The sequence below is a fragment of the Humulus lupulus genome, unplaced genomic scaffold, assembly GCF_963169125.1.
Source record: "Humulus lupulus unplaced genomic scaffold, drHumLupu1.1 SCAFFOLD_127, whole genome shotgun sequence".
Taxonomy (NCBI): Eukaryota; Viridiplantae; Streptophyta; class Magnoliopsida; order Rosales; family Cannabaceae; genus Humulus; species Humulus lupulus.
In genome coordinates, this window is record NW_026908741.1 from 35,445 (window position 1) to 56,455 (window position 21,011).

Sequence of the window (21,011 nt, forward strand, 5' to 3'; positions counted from 1 at the left end):
CTAAAGAAACATAGGCTCTTTCGATGTGAATACAATGTCTCCATGATTCAGTGTCTCGTCAAAAAGTCAGGTTCATGCATCACAGATCTTCCAACACTCCTGAGAAGGTGATTCAACTCGCCACCGCAATGTATGATAAAGAAGGAAAAAAGTTTGGAGAATATCACCCTATCGAGAACAACTGTGAGTCCTTTGCTTTCTACTGCACAACAAACTATCGTAAGAGCATTCAAGGAAATGCTTTCAAAGCTCTAGTTGAGACTGTTTATCAAACGGCCACCAGTGGTGAACATGATTCTATTAGAGCCATTACTGAGTCTTTTATAAGAAATTTCTTTACGAATAAAGCCCAAAGAATCAATGATCAAGGGAAGACAGGTGAGACAAGTGAGGAGGAAGATGAAGTGGAAGATGAGGATTGAATGATCGATCTGCACCAACATTGGGCCTTGTCCAAACCCAAAAGAATTAGGATTATTTAAATATATGTATTAAGAATAAATAAGATTTTCTTTTAATCATTCAGGTGTCATTTGAATAATATCTTAAATGTTATCATCTTTTTTAATAAAAATCTATAATCAATGTTTTGTTTAATATTTGTTTAAATATGTTTATGTCATTCTTTTATTTATAATATTGTTTATTATTATTTAAAATTTTCTATAAAAATCATAAAAACTTTATAAAATAAATAATGATTTTTTAAAATTAAACTAAGTAAACGTGTATTGTATGTTGCTTGCACCAGTATATGTACATTCCGAGAGATATATAGAAAGGAGGACAACAGCAATAGGTCGAGAATTTGTGAGACAGCAAATTTGCGCCATCAAAAGTACCCATATTGCGCCGGCATAGGTCAAAAACATTTCGTCGAGTCACCTTTCGTCGGCGCAATTTAGCGCTGGCAAAGGTTTCCGGTGACATTTCGTCGGCGATGTATTAACTGCGCCGGCAAAGTATGTTGTACCGGCGGTTTTAAATAACGCCGACAAAAGTCAACGCGCCAGCAAAAGTGCGTCGGATTATGCATTGACGGCTCTTTTTCACCGACGGTTGGACCACTTTCACCGGCAAACAATGTTGCCGATGAAAGTTGAATTGGTGGGACTTTTGTCGACGCTCTATAGAGTCCAACTTAATTGGGCGTGACTCTTGTGTTGGGCCAGTATTACTAACAATTTCAATAGTCTACCTTTTTGCAGCACTACTAGAAATATAGACTTTTACTTTAGCTTTTATGCTCAACATACGAAAAAACTAAAGTAAAAGACTTATTAAACTCTTTTACTTTGCTTTTGGATCTAGCGCTAAAAAAATAGATACTACTTCACTTTCTTAAAAAACGAAGTTAAAATTCAATGGGAAGAGGGCCACATTTGGTTGCACATGCCCACGACTTTATTTTGGAAGTAATAAGGTTGTAGAAAAAAGGTCAATCCAAACACGCCCTGTTGGTAGAAAGTTTAATTTACCGATGACTTTGCTCGGCACTTTCATGATCATTGACTTCTTAAAAAATGTGGACTTGGTACGTACTTTTATTACGTACCAAGAAAATTTATATTACTAATTAATAAGTTTGTTGACACATAAATGACCCTATAATTAATTTTATAGCTACGCAGTTTGGTCAATTTTAAGAGTGGTGTCATGTATGGTATATGGAATGAATCTACAAAGAAATTGAGATAGTGGAATGGGTCAACAAAGAAAGAAAGCACTACTATAGGACGTTTTCTGTCTATATAAGAAGATTTGCAATCGTAAAAGTAGATGATAAAGGTTTATAGTGAATGAGAAAAACAAGAGAAGAGTAACCCATTTTCCATTTATTCTTTTGGGTTTAAGAAATAATAGTCATATGCAAAGTGATCATGGGTTTATTTCCAATCGATAAGAGTTTACTTCGAGCAGGAGATCACGTTTACGGCTACAGAAACACGCACGTCTACACCCACCACGGTTAGTTTTAATTTATATATTCCTATATATAGCAGATGAATAATTTGTTAAATGCATGCTTTTTCCTTCAAAGATCGATACAAAAATAATAATAATAATTTTTGAGTGTTTATATAATGTGTAATAGTCAGAATATAGATTATTTTGTATTGGCCCGATAAAAGGTTTAACATCTATTCATGAGTAAATGATCTATTTATTCTCATCAATAAACAGGAATATATGTTGGAGATGATAGAGTGATTCATTTCACAAGCCCTGACTTCTCCAAATCACCAAACCATGTCACCAGCTGCGGAGACTGCAACTACGCTCCAACGAAGGACCGAGGAGTGGTCAAGTCCTGCCTTGACTGCTTCCTCAACGGCCACAGTCTCTATCTCTTCGACTATGGTGTCTCATCTTCGAGGTTTTTCTTCAATAGATCAGGAACATGCTCCACCGGCTCATGCATCTACTCCCCAGACGACGTCGTCCGACGCGCCGCCGATATCTTAAACTCCGACGAGGGTTTCGGCGATTACGACTTTTCTACGAGCAATTGTGAGACCTTCGCAGTGTACTGCAAGACTGGCAAACGTGTAAGCTTGCAAATCTTTTCTTGGAAAAATAAAGGAAAGACTGCGTTTGAAGATATGACTCGTCAGCCCCTTTCTGTGAAGAACACGGCTAAAACTGTGTTTAATGTGCTTGTGAAACAGAAGATTGATACGCTTCGATATGATATAAGAATGCATCAACAAGAATCTAATGGTGCAGACGAAGATCAACAAGAAAAAAAGGATGATGATGATGGTGACAAGATTCGAAGCGTACCTTTTCTACCTCTGTTCAACCCGTTACCTTGTCAGATGCCTTACATGCTCCCTCTATTTCTCATAATCTTATTAGTGTTGCCCATTTATGCAAAGATAGTTCTCATATTCTTATTAGTGTTGTCCGTTTATGCAAAGATAATCATGTCAAACATCATCACGATACTCAGAAAGTTCTTCACGGCCACCTAGTTGATGGTCTCTATCGACTGTCTCTCCCCACATCATCAACCCTTCTCTCCGTCACCGTCCAATTCTGTCTCTCCTCGACTCTTTCTCGCAAGACCTCTTTGTTGAAATATTAAACTTGATTTATTATTGTTAGTTTCTAGAATTTGCATGAATTTGGAGTTTCTAGAGTTTCCATGTATTTACTATAGTTTCTAGCTAGTGTCTTTGTGTGTATTTACTAGAAGTTGTTGGGTTTTTAGCATTCTAGAACTCCACTTTCTTAATTAGCATATGAGAATTATCTAGAATATTCTGCTAGCTAATAAATTGGACTTGGTCATTGTTCCTCTGTGATCACTAATCAAGTGTTGTGTACACATGGATCTTTGGGCAGCTTCCCCATGGTCTCTATTAATGGGTATAAATATTTTCTTCTGCTTATTGATGATTTTTCTCGCTATTCCTGGCTGTATCTCTTAAAATCTAAGGATGAATGTACTAATCTTTTTATTCAGTTTCATACTATGGTTATAACTCAATTTATTAATGTCTCTATACAAAAGGTCCAAGTAAACTACAAATTTTTTCAAAGAATTTTTTTTATTTTAACGGTTTTTTTTATTTTTGCCCGTTAATCTTAACGGAATAACCGAATATTTTTATATTTAACGGTAGATTGTAAACATGTCTTAAACTTAAATAAAATGAATAACTGAAGAAGTTAAAATAAGATATTTTTTAGATATTTTAAAATGATAACTATTTAAAAATAATAAAATCATATATTTTATAACTTAAATAAAATTTAATTAAACTTAAACTTAATACTATATTAAACATATAATATTTAATCTTTCGTTGTCAATGTCAAATTCAGAAAGCTAGAGAAAACATATACTTAAACAAAAATAAATGAATAAATTAAAATAGGATTTTTTAAAAATATTTTATGATAATTTAAATAATTAAATTGTATTTAATTAAAAATAATAAAGACATACATATTATTTTTTTCTTATAAATTTGTATGATAGTTTATTTTTTATCAAGTGATTGGAGCTCTTTTTCAACATCAAATTCACCAAAGGACATTGTGAGAATCATTAGAAACAAAAAATAGTTGATGCATATATTCCCAAAATTTTATTTTAAATATTATTTTATTCTTATATATATGTCATATAACCATGTAAATATATATCTATGTCAACGTTGTCTTTAGATTTCATATATGTAGAAATTATTGATATAAATATGTAAATATACTATAGAACTATAATTCATTCAATTATATATATATATATATTTTAAAAACAGTAAATCAGTTTTTATTAAAATTATAAACAATTTTACAACTTTAAATCTAAGCAAACGTGCATTGCACGTTGCTTCTACCTAGGATATATATGTGTATATATACTAGATACAAGCAACATTTATATATGTAACGCCCTCGATAACCCAAGACCGTAACACTGTGTACTTTAAATAATGCTTAACTCGCTAAATGAGTCATTAGGTTATAAATGTGCATCTAAGTGTTATTAATAGGCCAGGGTGAAAATTTCGGTCAAAAGGAATGGATATATTTTAATAAAAATGTTGAATTGCACATGGGCGATAAAAGTGTTTTATAAAGTTATTTACAATCCAAAATGGTCATTACTGTATAAAAGTTACAACCCGCCAACCTAAGCGGCAAAAATAGGGTTAAACCCTACTTCCCCTGAGAAACACATTGGTCGTGGTGGTCAAGCAGCTGCATATGTACACATCGCCACCTAAACTCTCCACTCAAGGCTGTGTGTGTTTTTCTTTCCCTTTACCTGCACAACATAGCACTCGTGAACCAAGGCTCAGCAAGAAAACTTATTACTGCATCTATACAGCATAAATAAATGATTATGGGGCTTGCAACCCTAATCAGATGGTGACTGATAATAAGTCTATCTCTGGGGTAGAGAAAAAATAACACTACAACAAAATAGAGGTTTTATGACTTTAATTGGGAGACATTGGAAGTCTACAATGTCTCCCACTTAGTGAGACGTTGTTGCTAGGGTCATTGTAGGTATATATCCCACGTCTCCCATTGGGAGACGTGCCTCACTTCCCACTGGGAGAGGTGGAAAGTCAAACGTTGACTTTCCACCTCTCCCATTGGGAGACGTGGGAAGTGACTCACCTCTCCCAATGGGAGACGTGGGAAGTCCCTAGGAGACATCCCACGTCTCCCATTGGGAGAGGTGAGTCATTTCCCACGTCTCCCAATGGGAGAGGTGGAAAGTCAACATTTGACTTTCCACCTCTCCCATTGGGAAACGTGGGAAGTCTCCCACCTCTCCCAATGGGAGACATTGAAAGTCTCCCACATTTAAAAAAAATAAATTAAATAAATTTATAATTAATATTATTTTAATTTGATTTAATAATTAATTAAATTGAAATAATATTAATTTAAATTGAAATTATTTTAATTTAAATTGAAATTATTTTAATCTAAATTGAAATTAATTTAATAATTAATTAAATTGAAATAATATTAATTTAAATTGAAATTATTTTAATCTAAATTTAAATTAATTAAATTGAAATAATATTAATTTAAATTGAAATAAAAAAATATATTTGTTAGATATATACAAGAAATACAATATTTGTTAGAAATATTCAAAATGAACAAATATTGCATTGTGTATGAAGAAAGAGTTAAAAAATTAAAAAAAAACCTATCAACGAGGTCGGTAACTTTGGATTATCGGCAACATATATGTCGCCCATTCTTGTCGCAACTCATCAATTTGTGCCTCTGTATATGATGTGCTTGTTAGCTGCAAGAAATATAAAGTAAAATATATTAATTAATTATTTGATTACATTTATAGTTTCAAAAATAATTTGTAAATTTTAATTAATAATACCGTTCTCAAGTAATGCCTGGGACTTGCATGTTCAATCAAGTAATGCCCGTTCTCAACTAATCGTTTATTATCCTAAATAATATCGGGCAGCATTTCCCCTATAATAGTGATCTAACCATCTGCATGTGAATAACAAAACAAACAATTCAAACAACATACAATAAGTTTCTTCCTTATAGAATGCCTATATAAAATTAATTGTTTATTATCCTAGATAAAATCGGGCAGCATTTCCCCTATAATAGTGACCTAACCATCTACATGTGAATAGCAAAACAAACAATTCAAACAACATACAATAAGTTTCTTCCTTATAGCTCCGCAGCACACAGTCAAATTTCTCAGAACCTACTTCACTAATACACACAAGTTCTCAACCTTCCGTTATCACCGCAGCACACAATTTTAATCTCAGAACCTACTTCACTATGGATGAATATTTAAGATATTCAAACTCTTCTAACATTTGTTTAATAATATTAAAAGTAGAAGTAAGAGAATATATATTTACCTCTTGCAATTAATAATTCAAAAGCTAGCAAAATTACTTCAAGTAGTAATCGAATTCGCTATTAAATTCACAAACCAATATAAATAAATTAATAAATAATAAATAAAATATCACTAAATATCTAGCAATATATAACTTATTATTATAATTTTAGAAACTTAATTACCTCAAATGTGTGATTGATAGATATAGAAGTTTTGATGCAAAGTACTCTCTAAAATCTCACCACCAAAATCACAACCTACGAAATTAAATTAATTAATATGTTAAACATTACTAAACAAATATCACTAAATTCCTAATAAGTAATTGATTGGTAAACAAATAAAAAAAAACTCCAATGAGCCACTAATTATAACCTAAACAAAAAATCAATAAAAAATTTCATAACCTAAAATCTCAATAATCAACAAAAACATAAATTTTTGCATATATTTATATTTTTTAAATTATTTAATAAATTTATTTTAACATAATAACTATATATATAACAAAATAGTTAGAATTTAAAAAAAAAAAAAGTTTAAATATACATACAAAAATATATCTAACGAAATAAATAATGATAAAAATTAAAAAAAATCATGAACATATATATTATAATGAAATATATACAATGTGATAGGTTAAATTAAAAAAAAACTATGAAATCTTAAATCTATAAAAAAACCTCCATAGAAAAACAAATAAATCTAACAATGTATAGAAAAAAATGCATAAAAATGTAAAATTAACACAAAATCATGTATATTACTCATCCTAATGCTAAGCCTATGATTTTTTATCAAAATAATTAACTAAAATTCATAAAAATTAAAAAAAACTAACCTTGAAAACCCTAAAATCGCAACCCCTTTCGTGCTCTCTGTTTGGTGTGCTCTCTCTGTTTGGTGTTATGAGGAAGAAGAAGACCCAAAATTCATTAAATGGCCAGGGGGACATCCAACGTCTCCCACTGGGAGACGTGGGACACGTGGCACGTCTCCCACTGGGAGACATTGAATGTATAGAGGGGTACATCCAACGTCTCCCATTGGGAGACGTGCCACGTGTCCCACGTCTCCCAGTGGGAGACGTTGGATGTACCCCTCTATACATTCAATGTCTCCCAGTGGGAGACGTGCCACGTGTCCCACGTCTCCCAGTGGGAGACATTAGATGTCCCCCTGGCCACTTCTCAACCTATTTCCAACGTCTTCCACCATTTTTAATGTCTTCCAATTGTAGTCATTAATAAAAACTTTCAATGTCTTACACCATTAGACATTTAAAACCCCTGATAAGTTTTAATGTCTTACACCAATGGTGTAAGACATTGTAGGGAGTCATTGTATGTCAAATTTGTTGTAGTGTAAGTCTCCCTAAATAAAAGACTAATAAGTCTCTCCCAAATTCATCTTAATTTTCAACACTCTGATGTGTCAATTCGGCACGTTGGACTAGGTCATCAATCCTATGTGATCACTAATCAAGTGTTGCGTACACAAGGATCTTTGGGCAGCTTCCCCATGGTCTCTATTAATGGATATAAATATTTTCTTCTACTTATTGATCATTTTTCTCGCTTTTCCTCACTGTATCTCTTAGAATCCAAGGATGAATGTGCTAATCTTTTTATTCAGTTTCATACTATGGTTAAAACTCATTTTATTAATGTCTCTATTCAAAAGGTCCAAACTGACCATGGTACAAAATTTCTTCCTCTTCTAAATTTATTTCTCCAACACGGGATTCATCATCAATTTTCCTGTCCATATACAGGACCACAACATGGGTCCAAACTTTGTGTATTCACTTTTTTCTTTCTAATTTGACATTTCTTTAAATAGTCGTTGTTTTGAGTGGTCCTCTTATTAATTAAGTTTATTAATGAAGAAAGAAATAATAATAAAAAAAAAAACTACCATGCTTGTTATAGGTTTGTTAATTGAATTTTTTTTATTTTAACGGCTTTTTATTTTTGCCCGTTAATCTTAACAGAATATTTTTATATTTAACGCTAGATTGTAAACATGACTTAAACTTAAATAAAATGAATAACTAAACAAGTTAAAATAAGATATTTTTTAGATATTTTAAAATGATAACTATTTAAAAATAATAAAATCATATATTTTATAACTTAAATAAAATTTAATTAAATTTAAACTTAATACTATATTAAACATATAATATATAATCTTTTGTTGCCATTGTCAAATTCAAAAACTGGAAAAAAACATAAACTTAAACAAAAATAAATGAATAAATTAAAATAGGATTTTTTTTTAAATATTTTATAATAATTTAAATCATTAAATCATATTTAATTAAAAATAATAAAGACATTCATATCATTTATTTTCTTATAAATTTGTGTGATAGTTTATCTTTTATCAAGTGATTGAAGCTCTTTTTCTTCATCAAATTCACCAAAGGACATTGTGAGATACATTATAAACAAAAAATAGTTGATGCATATATACAACTGTCTACACTATGATTTTTTTTTTCTTATTTTATTTATATTATTAATTTCTTTTTAAATATTATTTTATTTTATATATATGTCAGATAACCATGTAAATCTAACGTTGTGTTTAGATTTCATATATGTAGAAATTATTAATATAAATATGTATATATACTATATAACTATAATTCATTCAATTATATATATATATATTTTAAAAACAGTAAACTTGTTTTTATTAAAATTATAGACAATGTTTATAATTTTAAAACTAAACAAACGTGCATTGCACATTGCTTCTACCTAGGATATATATATATATATATATACTAGATACTAGCAACGTTTATTTATGTAACCCCATAGATAACCCAAGACCGTCACACTGTGTACTTTAAATAATGCTTAACTCGCTAAACGAGTCATTAGGTTATAAATGTGCATCTAGGTATTATTAATAGGCCAGATTGAAAATTTCGGTCTAAAAGAATGGATATATTTTAATTAAAACGTTAAATTTTACATACAATCTTGATACCCCATGTTTACTTTGACTCGGTAAACCTAGCTATACTAATTGATTAGTCACCAATGAATCAATCAACAAGTAGTTTCTACCTATAAAGTCCTCAAATGTTGATGACATGATGAAATGATCAATACATAAATGTCAATTTCCATGTGATTATCAGTTAATGCACTTTCAAAGTTCCCTAAGTACGTAAAACACGTTTCAACAACTACTTTCAAGACCTCTTACTACTCTAATAACTTATCAGCACTTAATTAAGCTGGGGCCATGTGCATACTTGTGTTATGATGAGTATGTCAAATTAAGTATTATTTTCTTTAAGAAATTAATGTCATCAAGTTGATATTTTCAATCATCTCTTAATTAATTAAGATATGAAAAAATTGTATTATGAAAATTAAGGCCAAAGACCAGGAATTATATATGTGAGGATTGCGACTTCTCTCATGCTTATTTGTTCTAAATTTTCTATTAAAAAAAATGCTCATTTTTAATAGGGAATATAACCATTTGATACTTTATATTTTATCGAAATACAATCTTGATACCCCATGTTTTTAATAATGCTCATATGGTACTCTGTAGTTTGAAATTGTATATAATAGCTACCCTGGACTCAAATGTCAACAATAAAATTTTATCAATGTGACCAAATTATCATCAATAATATGCAATTAGGCAATTAAATATGAATTTGAAACTCATATAATTGAAGACAGCTTTGTTATATTGATAAATTTAAGTCTAGGGTGCCAAATATGTATGATTTCAAATTAAAAGACAGCAAATGTGTATTATTGAAAATATAGGGTACTAAATATATATTTCGATAAAACAAAGGGTAGCAAATGAGTATTTACCAGTTTTAGTATGGAAATATATTGTATTCTTGTATTTTTAATGAAACTTTTTCTATTGTACTTCAATTGGGACTTGTGCAAAATTTTACACTTGTATTTATATACTAGATACAAGCAACGTGCAATATGCACGTTTGCTTAGTTTTATTTATAGAATTTATTAATTATTTTTATTAAATGTATATTAATATCATATAAATTTCAAATAAATATCATATTTTAATTACATAATTTATTTATTTATGTTTAAGTTTATGTTTGTTCTAGTTTTTAAATTTGGGAGTGGCAACAATAGATTATATATTATATGTTTAATGTAATATTAAATATTATACGTGGATTTTAAATTTAAGTTTCTTGCTATTTTTTTTAAAACCAATTTGTTGTTAATTGACAATAGATTATATTATATGTTTAATATGGTATTATTCTAATAAGTAAGTTTAAGTTTATTAGATTTTATTTAATTTATAAAATGTACGATTTTTTTTTTTTTAAATAATTATCATTGTAAAATATTTCAAAAATATCTTATTTTAATTTGTTTAATTATTTATTATTTTTAAATAATTATCACTGTAAAATATCTAAAAAATATTCCATTTTAATTTGTTTAATTATTTATTATTTGTAAATAATTATCATTGTAAAATATCTCAAAAATATCTATTTTAATTTTTTAAATATTTATTTTATTTTATTTAAGTTTAAGTGTTTACAAACTACCGTTAAATATAAGAATATTCTGTTAAATACAAGAATATTTCGTTAAAGTTAAGATTAAAAAAATAAAAAACCGTTAAAATAAAAATATTTCCGTTATCTACACACTTATCATATAGAAGAGATGGTTTAATTACTAAAATATCATTATGCCTATAATAATAAATCTATAAATGTAATGAGTGGGGTGTTAAGTATGTGTTGCAAAAGAGAACAAAAAAGGAGATTAATTCATGAATAAATACAGCCAACGTATTTGCGGGGCATAAATTTATTTCTTTATTATTTAAGAATATTCTATAATAATATAATTTATTATTTCTTTTATGCTTTATTTTATTATAGTGACATATATGGAGAATTTATTATGAGAGGAAATGTAATGGAAAATTGTTATATTTTATAATAAAATCTTTGAGAGAGAGTCTATTTTATAGTTATATGTCTCTATATGATTTACATAAATTAAATTTCAAAAGCAGCAGCTTAACTCCTATAAATATAATAAATGATTTTTATTTATATATTTATTATGGTCAATCTCAACCCAAATATGTATTTTAAAATAAAAAAAAAAACAATGCCTGAAATGAATAAATTAATATGTAAAAGAAGAAGAAGAAACAGCCAATTTAAAATTAATTTAGTTATAAATAATCTAGGACACAAAGTCCACCTGACAACTCAAATGGGCCCTATTAATTCTAAAATATTAAAAGCAACATTAACCATACATGTGTGTGTTTTTCTTATCATTGGTAGAAAAGTTATTAAAACCCGCTATTTAATATTTTAATATTTTAAGGTATCTATTACTAAATGAGGTGACACTCTATGTTTGGTTAACAATACCTCATAATACTTATTAAATTGAAATGTGTGAGACTCTATATTAGATTACACCAATATATAAGAATATGACATCTTCTTGTGGTGTTGGGCATCCACATAAACTCTCAACAGAGAGAGAGAGAGAGAGAGAGAGAGAGAGAATGGGAATAATATCAAACAGCATCAAAAGAAGCCAGCTCCGGCCAGGAGAAAAGCAGACACATACTCCCACCACGGTACCAAATCATATTGTGATGTATGTTATGAATACAACAATGTTTCTTCAGTTCAATATATATTATTTTCTTACGATCTGATCATATATATATACACCATGCATGAGTGTTACTACGTATACTTATATGCATTATGTATGGAAAATATAATTGTAGGAATTTACATTGGAGAAGACAGAGTAATCCAATTCACAAGAACAAAAGAAAGCAAAATCTCAAAATTCATACTAAGAAAATCCTGTGAAAAGTGTAAGTACAACCCACGTAGGGACAAAGGAGTGGTGAAGACCTGTGTTGACTGCTTTCTAAAGAAACATAGGCTCTTTCGATGTGAATACAATGTCTCCATGATTCAGTGTCTCGTCAAAAAGTCAGGTTCATGCATCACAGATCTTCCAACACTCCTGAGAAGGTGATTCAACTCGCCACCGCAATGTATGATAAAGAAGGAAAAAAGTTTGGAGAATATCACCCTATCGAGAACAACTGTGAGTCCTTTGCTTTCTACTGCACAACAAACTATCGTAAGAGCATTCAAGGAAATGCTTTCAAAGCTCTAGTTGAGACTGTTTATCAAACGGCCACCAGTGGTGAACATGATTCTATTAGAGCCATTACTGAGTCTTTTATAAGAAATTTCTTTACGAATAAAGCCCAAAGAATCAATGATCAAGGGAAGACAGGTGAGACAAGTGAGGAGGAAGATGAAGTGGAAGATGAGGATTGAATGATCGATCTGCACCAACATTGGGCCTTGTCCAAACCCAAAAGAATTAGGATTATTTAAATATATGTATTAAGAATAAATAAGATTTTCTTTTAATCATTCAGGTGTCATTTGAATAATATCTTAAATGTTATCATCTTTTTTAATAAAAATCTATAATCAATGTTTTGTTTAATATTTGTTTAAATATGTTTATGTCATTCTTTTATTTATAATATTGTTTATTATTATTTAAAATTTTCTATAAAAATCATAAAAACTTTATAAAATAAATAATGATTTTTTAAAATTAAACTAAGTAAACGTGTATTGTATGTTGCTTGCACCAGTATATGTACATTCCGAGAGATATATAGAAAGGAGGACAACAGCAATAGGTCGAGAATTTGTGAGACAGCAAATTTGCGCCATCAAAAGTACCCATATTGCGCCGGCATAGGTCAAAAACATTTCGTCGAGTCACCTTTCGTCGGCGCAATTTAGCGCTGGCAAAGGTTTCCGGTGACATTTCGTCGGCGATGTATTAACTGCGCCGGCAAAGTATGTTGTACCGGCGGTTTTAAATAACGCCGACAAAAGTCAACGCGCCAGCAAAAGTGCGTCGGATTATGCATTGACGGCTCTTTTTCACCGACGGTTGGACCACTTTCACCGGCAAACAATGTTGCCGATGAAAGTTGAATTGGTGGGACTTTTGTCGACGCTCTATAGAGTCCAACTTAATTGGGCGTGACTCTTGTGTTGGGCCAGTATTACTAACAATTTCAATAGTCTACCTTTTTGCAGCACTACTAGAAATATAGACTTTTACTTTAGCTTTTATGCTCAACATACGAAAAAACTAAAGTAAAAGACTTATTAAACTCTTTTACTTTGCTTTTGGATCTAGCGCTAAAAAAATAGATACTACTTCACTTTCTTAAAAAACGAAGTTAAAATTCAATGGGAAGAGGGCCACATTTGGTTGCACATGCCCACGACTTTATTTTGGAAGTAATAAGGTTGTAGAAAAAAGGTCAATCCAAACACGCCCTGTTGGTAGAAAGTTTAATTTACCGATGACTTTGCTCGGCACTTTCATGATCATTGACTTCTTAAAAAATGTGGACTTGGTACGTACTTTTATTACGTACCAAGAAAATTTATATTACTAATTAATAAGTTTGTTGACACATAAATGACCCTATAATTAATTTTATAGCTACGCAGTTTGGTCAATTTTAAGAGTGGTGTCATGTATGGTATATGGAATGAATCTACAAAGAAATTGAGATAGTGGAATGGGTCAACAAAGAAAGAAAGCACTACTATAGGACGTTTTCTGTCTATATAAGAAGATTTGCAATCGTAAAAGTAGATGATAAAGGTTTATAGTGAATGAGAAAAACAAGAGAAGAGTAACCCATTTTCCATTTATTCTTTTGGGTTTAAGAAATAATAGTCATATGCAAAGTGATCATGGGTTTATTTCCAATCGATAAGAGTTTACTTCGAGCAGGAGATCACGTTTACGGCTACAGAAACACGCACGTCTACACCCACCACGGTTAGTTTTAATTTATATATTCCTATATATAGCAGATGAATAATTTGTTAAATGCATGCTTTTTCCTTCAAAGATCGATACAAAAATAATAATAATAATTTTTGAGTGTTTATATAATGTGTAATAGTCAGAATATAGATTATTTTGTATTGGCCCGATAAAAGGTTTAACATCTATTCATGAGTAAATGATCTATTTATTCTCATCAATAAACAGGAATATATGTTGGAGATGATAGAGTGATTCATTTCACAAGCCCTGACTTCTCCAAATCACCAAACCATGTCACCAGCTGCGGAGACTGCAACTACGCTCCAACGAAGGACCGAGGAGTGGTCAAGTCCTGCCTTGACTGCTTCCTCAACGGCCACAGTCTCTATCTCTTCGACTATGGTGTCTCATCTTCGAGGTTTTTCTTCAATAGATCAGGAACATGCTCCACCGGCTCATGCATCTACTCCCCAGACGACGTCGTCCGACGCGCCGCCGATATCTTAAACTCCGACGAGGGTTTCGGCGATTACGACTTTTCTACGAGCAATTGTGAGACCTTCGCAGTGTACTGCAAGACTGGCAAACGTGTAAGCTTGCAAATCTTTTCTTGGAAAAATAAAGGAAAGACTGCGTTTGAAGATATGACTCGTCAGCCCCTTTCTGTGAAGAACACGGCTAAAACTGTGTTTAATGTGCTTGTGAAACAGAAGATTGATACGCTTCGATATGATATAAGAATGCATCAACAAGAATCTAATGGTGCAGACGAAGATCAACAAGAAAAAAAGGATGATGATGATGGTGACAAGATTCGAAGCGTACCTTTTCTACCTCTGTTCAACCCGTTACCTTGTCAGATGCCTTACATGCTCCCTCTATTTCTCATAATCTTATTAGTGTTGCCCATTTATGCAAAGATAGTTCTCATATTCTTATTAGTGTTGTCCGTTTATGCAAAGATAATCATGTCAAACATCATCACGATACTCAGAAAGTTCTTCACGGCCACCTAGTTGATGGTCTCTATCGACTGTCTCTCCCCACATCATCAACCCTTCTCTCCGTCACCGTCCAATTCTGTCTCTCCTCGACTCTTTCTCGCAAGACCTCTTTGTTGAAATATTAAACTTGATTTATTATTGTTAGTTTCTAGAATTTGCATGAATTTGGAGTTTCTAGAGTTTCCATGTATTTACTATAGTTTCTAGCTAGTGTCTTTGTGTGTATTTACTAGAAGTTGTTGGGTTTTTAGCATTCTAGAACTCCACTTTCTTAATTAGCATATGAGAATTATCTAGAATATTCTGCTAGCTAATAAATTGGACTTGGTCATTGTTCCTCTGTGATCACTAATCAAGTGTTGTGTACACATGGATCTTTGGGCAGCTTCCCCATGGTCTCTATTAATGGGTATAAATATTTTCTTCTGCTTATTGATGATTTTTCTCGCTATTCCTGGCTGTATCTCTTAAAATCTAAGGATGAATGTACTAATCTTTTTATTCAGTTTCATACTATGGTTATAACTCAATTTATTAATGTCTCTATACAAAAGGTCCAAGTAAACTACAAATTTTTTCAAAGAATTTTTTTTATTTTAACGGTTTTTTTTATTTTTGCCCGTTAATCTTAACGGAATAACCGAATATTTTTATATTTAACGGTAGATTGTAAACATGTCTTAAACTTAAATAAAATGAATAACTGAAGAAGTTAAAATAAGATATTTTTTAGATATTTTAAAATGATAACTATTTAAAAATAATAAAATCATATATTTTATAACTTAAATAAAATTTAATTAAACTTAAACTTAATACTATATTAAACATATAATATTTAATCTTTCGTTGTCAATGTCAAATTCAGAAAGCTAGAGAAAACATATACTTAAACAAAAATAAATGAATAAATTAAAATAGGATTTTTTAAAAATATTTTATGATAATTTAAATAATTAAATTGTATTTAATTAAAAATAATAAAGACATACATATTATTTTTTTCTTATAAATTTGTATGATAGTTTATTTTTTATCAAGTGATTGGAGCTCTTTTTCAACATCAAATTCACCAAAGGACATTGTGAGAATCATTAGAAACAAAAAATAGTTGATGCATATATTCCCAAAATTTTATTTTAAATATTATTTTATTCTTATATATATGTCATATAACCATGTAAATATATATCTATGTCAACGTTGTCTTTAGATTTCATATATGTAGAAATTATTGATATAAATATGTAAATATACTATAGAACTATAATTCATTCAATTATATATATATATATATATATTTAAAAACAGTAAATCAGTTTTTATTAAAATTATAAACAATTTTACAACTTTAAATCTAAGCAAACGTGCATTGCACGTTGCTTCTACCTAGGATATATATGTGTATATATACTAGATACAAGCAACATTTATATATGTAACGCCCTCGATAACCCAAGACCGTAACACTGTGTACTTTAAATAATGCTTAACTCGCTAAATGAGTCATTAGGTTATAAATGTGCATCTAAGTGTTATTAATAGGCCAGGGTGAAAATTTCGGTCAAAAGGAATGGATATATTTTAATAAAAATGTTGAATTGCACATGGGCGATAAAAGTGTTTTATAAAGTTATTTACAATCCAAAATGGTCATTACTGTATAAAAGTTACAACCCGCCAACCTAAGCGGCAAAAATAGGGTTAAACCCTACTTCCCCTGAGAAACACATTGGTCGTGGTGGTCAAGCAGCTGCATATGTACACATCGCCACCTAAACTCTCCACTCAAGGCTGTGTGTGTTTTTCTTTCCCTTTACCTGCACAACATAGCACTCGTGAACCAAGGCTCAGCAAGAAAACTTATTACTGCATCTATACAGCATAAATAAATGATTATGGGGCTTGCAACCCTAATCAGATGGTGACTGATAATAAGTCTATCTCTGGGGTAGAGAAAAAATAACACTACAACAAAATAGAGGTTTTATGACTTTAATTGGGAGACATTGGAAGTCTACAATGTCTCCCACTTAGTGAGACGTTGTTGCTAGGGTCATTGTAGGTATATATCCCACGTCTCCCATTGGGAGACGTGCCTCACTTCCCACTGGGAGAGGTGGAAAGTCAAACGTTGACTTTCCACCTCTCCCATTGGGAGACGTGGGAAGTGACTCACCTCTCCCAATGGGAGACGTGGGAAGTCCCTAGGAGACATCCCACGTCTCCCATTGGGAGAGGTGAGTCATTTCCCACGTCTCCCAATGGGAGAGGTGGAAAGTCAACATTTGACTTTCCACCTCTCCCATTGGGAAACGTGGGAAGTCTCCCACCTCTCCCAATGGGAGACATTGAAAGTCTCCCACATTTTAAAAAAATAAATTAAATAAATTTATAATTAATATTATTTTAATTTGATTTAATAATTAATTAAATTGAAATAATATTAATTTAAATTGAAATTATTTTAATTTAAATTGAAATTATTTTAATCTAAATTGAAATTAATTTAATAATTAATTAAATTGAAATAATATTAATTTAAATTGAAATTATTTTAATCTAAATTTAAATTAATTAAATTGAAATAATATTAATTTAAATTGAAATAAAAAAATATATTTGTTAGATATATACAAGAAATACAATATTTGTTAGAAATATTCAAAATGAACAAATATTGCATTGTGTATGAAGAAAGAGTTAAAAAATTAAAAAAAAACCTATCAACGAGGTCGGTAACTTTGGATTATCGGCAACATATATGTCGCCCATTCTTGTCGCAACTCATCAATTTGTGCCTCTGTATATGATGTGCTTGTTAGCTGCAAGAAATATAAAGTAAAATATATTAATTAATTATTTGATTACATTTATAGTTTCAAAAATAATTTGTAAATTTTAATTAATAATACCGTTCTCAAGTAATGCCTGGGACTTGCATGTTCAATCAAGTAATGCCCGTTCTCAACTAATCGTTTATTATCCTAAATAATATCGGGCAGCATTTCCCCTATAATAGTGATCTAACCATCTGCATGTGAATAACAAAACAAACAATTCAAACAACATACAATAAGTTTCTTCCTTATAGAATGCCTATATAAAATTAATTGTTTATTATCCTAGATAAAATCGAGCAGCATTTCCCCTATAATAGTGACCTAACCATCTACATGTGAATAGCAAAACAAACAATTCAAACAACATACAATAAGTTTCTTCCTTATAGCTCCGCAACACACAGTCAAATTTCTCAGAACCTACTTCACTAATACACACAAGTTCTCAACCTTCCGTTATCACCGCAGCACACAATTTTAATCTCAGAACCTACTTCACTATGGATGAATATTTAAGATATTCAAACTCTTCTAACATTTGTTTAATAATATTAAAAGTAGAAGTAAGAGAATATATATTTACCTCTTGCAATTAATAATTCAAAAGCTAGCAAAATTACTTCAAGTAGTAATCGAATTCGCTATTAAATTCACAAACCAATATAAATAAATTAATAAATAATAAATAAAATATCACTAAATATCTAGCAATATATAACTTATTATTATAATTTTAGAAACTTAATTACCTCAAATGTGTGATTGATAGATATAGAAGTTTTGATGCAAAGTACTCTCTAAAATCTCACCACCAAAATCACAACCTACGAAATTAAATTAATTAATATGTTAAACATTACTAAACAAATATCACTAAATTCCTAATAAGTAATTGATTGGTAAACAAATAAAAAAAAACTCCAATGAGCCACTAATTATAACCTAAACAAAAAATCAATAAAAAATTTCATAACCTAAAATCTCAATAATCAACAAAAACATAAATTTTTGCATATATTTATATTTTTTAAATTATTTAATAAATTTATTTTAACATAATAACTATATATATAACAAAATAGTTAGAATTTAAAAAAAAAAAAAGTTTAAATATACATACAAAAATATATCTAACGAAATAAATAATGATAAAAATTAAAAAAAATCATGAACATATATATTATAATGAAATATATACAATGTGATAGGTTAAATTAAAAAAAAACTATGAAATCTTAAATCTATAAAAAAACCTCCATAGAAAAACAAATAAATCTAACAATGTATAGAAAAAAATGCATAAAAATGTAAAATTAACACAAAATCATGTATATTACTCATCCTAATGCTAAACCTATGATTTTTTATCAAAATAATTAACTAAAATTCATAAAAATTAAAAAAAACTAACCTTGAAAACCCTAAAATCGCAACCCCTTTCGTGCTCTCTGTTTGGTGTGCTCTCTCTGTTTGGTGTTATGAGGAAGAAGAAGACCCAAAATTCATTAAATGGCCAGGGGGACATCCAACGTCTCCCACTGGGAGACGTGGGACACGTGGCACGTCTCCCACTGGGAGACATTGAATGTATAGAGGGGTACATCCAACGTCTCCCATTGGGAGACGTGCCACGTGTCCCACGTCTCCCAGTGGGAGACGTTGGATGTACCCCTCTATACATTCAATGTCTCCCAGTGGGAGACGTGCCACGTGTCCCACGTCTCCCAGTGGGAGACATTAGATGTCCCCCTGGCCACTTCTCAACCTATTTCCAACGTCTTCCACCATTTTTAATGTCTTCCAATTGTAGTCATTAATAAAAACTTTCAATGTCTTACACCATTAGACATTTAAAACCCCTGATAAGTTTTAATGTCTTACACCAATGGTGTAAGACATTGTAGGGAGTCATTGTATGTCAAATTTGTTGTAGTGTAAGTCTCCCTAAATAAAAGACTAATAAGTCTCTCCCAAATTCATCTTAATTTTCAACACTCTGATGTGTCAATTCGGCACGTTGGACTAGGTCATCAATCCTATGTGATCACTAATCAAGTGTTGCGTACACAAGGATCTTTGGGCAGCTTCCCCATGGTCTCTATTAATGGATATAAATATTTTCTTCTACTTATTGATCATTTTTCTCGCTTTTCCTCACTGTATCTCTTAGAATCCAAGGATGAATGTGCTAATCTTTTTATTCAGTTTCATACTATGGTTAAAACTCATTTTATTAATGTCTCTATTCAAAAGGTCCAAACTGACCATGGTACAAAATTTCTTCCTCTTCTAAATTTATTTCTCCAACACGGGATTCATCATCAATTTTCCTGTCCATATACAGGACCACAACATGGGTCCAAACTTTGTGTATTCACTTTTTTCTTTCTAATTTGACATTTCTTTAAATAGTCGTTGTTTTGAGTGGTCCTCTTATTAATTAAGTTTATTAATGAAGAAAGAAATAATAATAAAAAAAAAAACTACCATGCTTGTTATAGGTTTGTTAATTGAATTTTTTTTATTTTAACGGCTTTTTATTTTTGCCCGTTAATCTTAACAGAATATTTTTATATTTAACGCTAGATTGTAAACATGACTTAAACTTAAATAAAATGAATAACTAAACAAGTTAAAATAAGATATTTTTTAGATATTTTAAAATGATAACTATTTAAAAATAATAAAATCATATATTTTATAACTTAAATAAAATTTAATTAAATTTAAACTTAATACTATATTAAACATATAATATATAATCTTTTGTTGCCATTGTCAAATTCAAAAACTGGAAAAAAACATAAACTTAAACAAAAATAAATGAATAAATTAAAATAGGATTTTTTTTTAAATATTTTATAATAATTTAAATCATTA

The 21,011-nt window shown here is 30.1% G+C and overlaps 2 protein-coding genes and 2 long non-coding RNA genes across 4 annotated transcripts; 2 read left to right on the forward strand and 2 right to left on the reverse strand.

Annotated features, from left to right (window-relative positions):
- The first annotated feature begins 1,718 nt into the window (after nucleotides 1-1,718).
- Nucleotides 1,719-3,395, forward strand: LOC133811167 (uncharacterized). Its single transcript, XM_062246147.1, has 2 exons — nucleotides 1,719-1,968; nucleotides 2,185-3,395. Exons 1-2 carry the CDS (start codon nucleotides 1,881-1,883, stop codon nucleotides 2,973-2,975), a joined length of 879 nt encoding a protein of 292 aa, XP_062102131.1. The 5' UTR covers nucleotides 1,719-1,880; the 3' UTR covers nucleotides 2,976-3,395.
- A 2,700-nt stretch (nucleotides 3,396-6,095) lies between these two features.
- On the reverse strand, nucleotides 6,096-7,347 carry LOC133811172 (uncharacterized). Its single transcript, XR_009882770.1, has 3 exons — nucleotides 7,215-7,347; nucleotides 6,553-6,627; nucleotides 6,096-6,132 (listed from the first exon to the last, which is right to left on the reverse strand). It is a non-coding gene; the product is annotated as an uncharacterized LOC133811172 (long non-coding RNA).
- A 6,696-nt stretch (nucleotides 7,348-14,043) lies between these two features.
- On the forward strand, nucleotides 14,044-15,720 carry LOC133811166 (uncharacterized). The gene is made up of 2 exons (XM_062246146.1): nucleotides 14,044-14,293; nucleotides 14,510-15,720. The coding sequence occupies exons 1-2, from the start codon at nucleotides 14,206-14,208 to the stop codon at nucleotides 15,298-15,300; spliced, it is 879 nt and encodes a 292-aa protein (XP_062102130.1). The 5' UTR covers nucleotides 14,044-14,205; the 3' UTR covers nucleotides 15,301-15,720.
- A 2,712-nt stretch (nucleotides 15,721-18,432) lies between these two features.
- LOC133811175 (uncharacterized) lies at nucleotides 18,433-19,694 on the reverse strand. Its single transcript, XR_009882773.1, has 3 exons — nucleotides 19,543-19,694; nucleotides 18,881-18,955; nucleotides 18,433-18,460 (listed from the first exon to the last, which is right to left on the reverse strand). It is a non-coding gene; the product is annotated as an uncharacterized LOC133811175 (long non-coding RNA).
- Between the last annotated feature and the right edge of the window lie 1,317 nt (nucleotides 19,695-21,011).

Coding starts and splice junctions, on each gene's coding strand:
- LOC133811167 (XM_062246147.1), top strand. CDS start 1,881: ATGGGTTTATTTCCAATCGATAAGAGTTTACTTCGAGCAGGAGATCAC. Junction 1,969..2,184: donor GCACGTCTACACCCACCACG/GTTAGTTTTAAT, acceptor ATCAATAAACAG/GAATATATGTTGGAGATGAT.
- LOC133811166 (XM_062246146.1), top strand. CDS start 14,206: ATGGGTTTATTTCCAATCGATAAGAGTTTACTTCGAGCAGGAGATCAC. Junction 14,294..14,509: donor GCACGTCTACACCCACCACG/GTTAGTTTTAAT, acceptor ATCAATAAACAG/GAATATATGTTGGAGATGAT.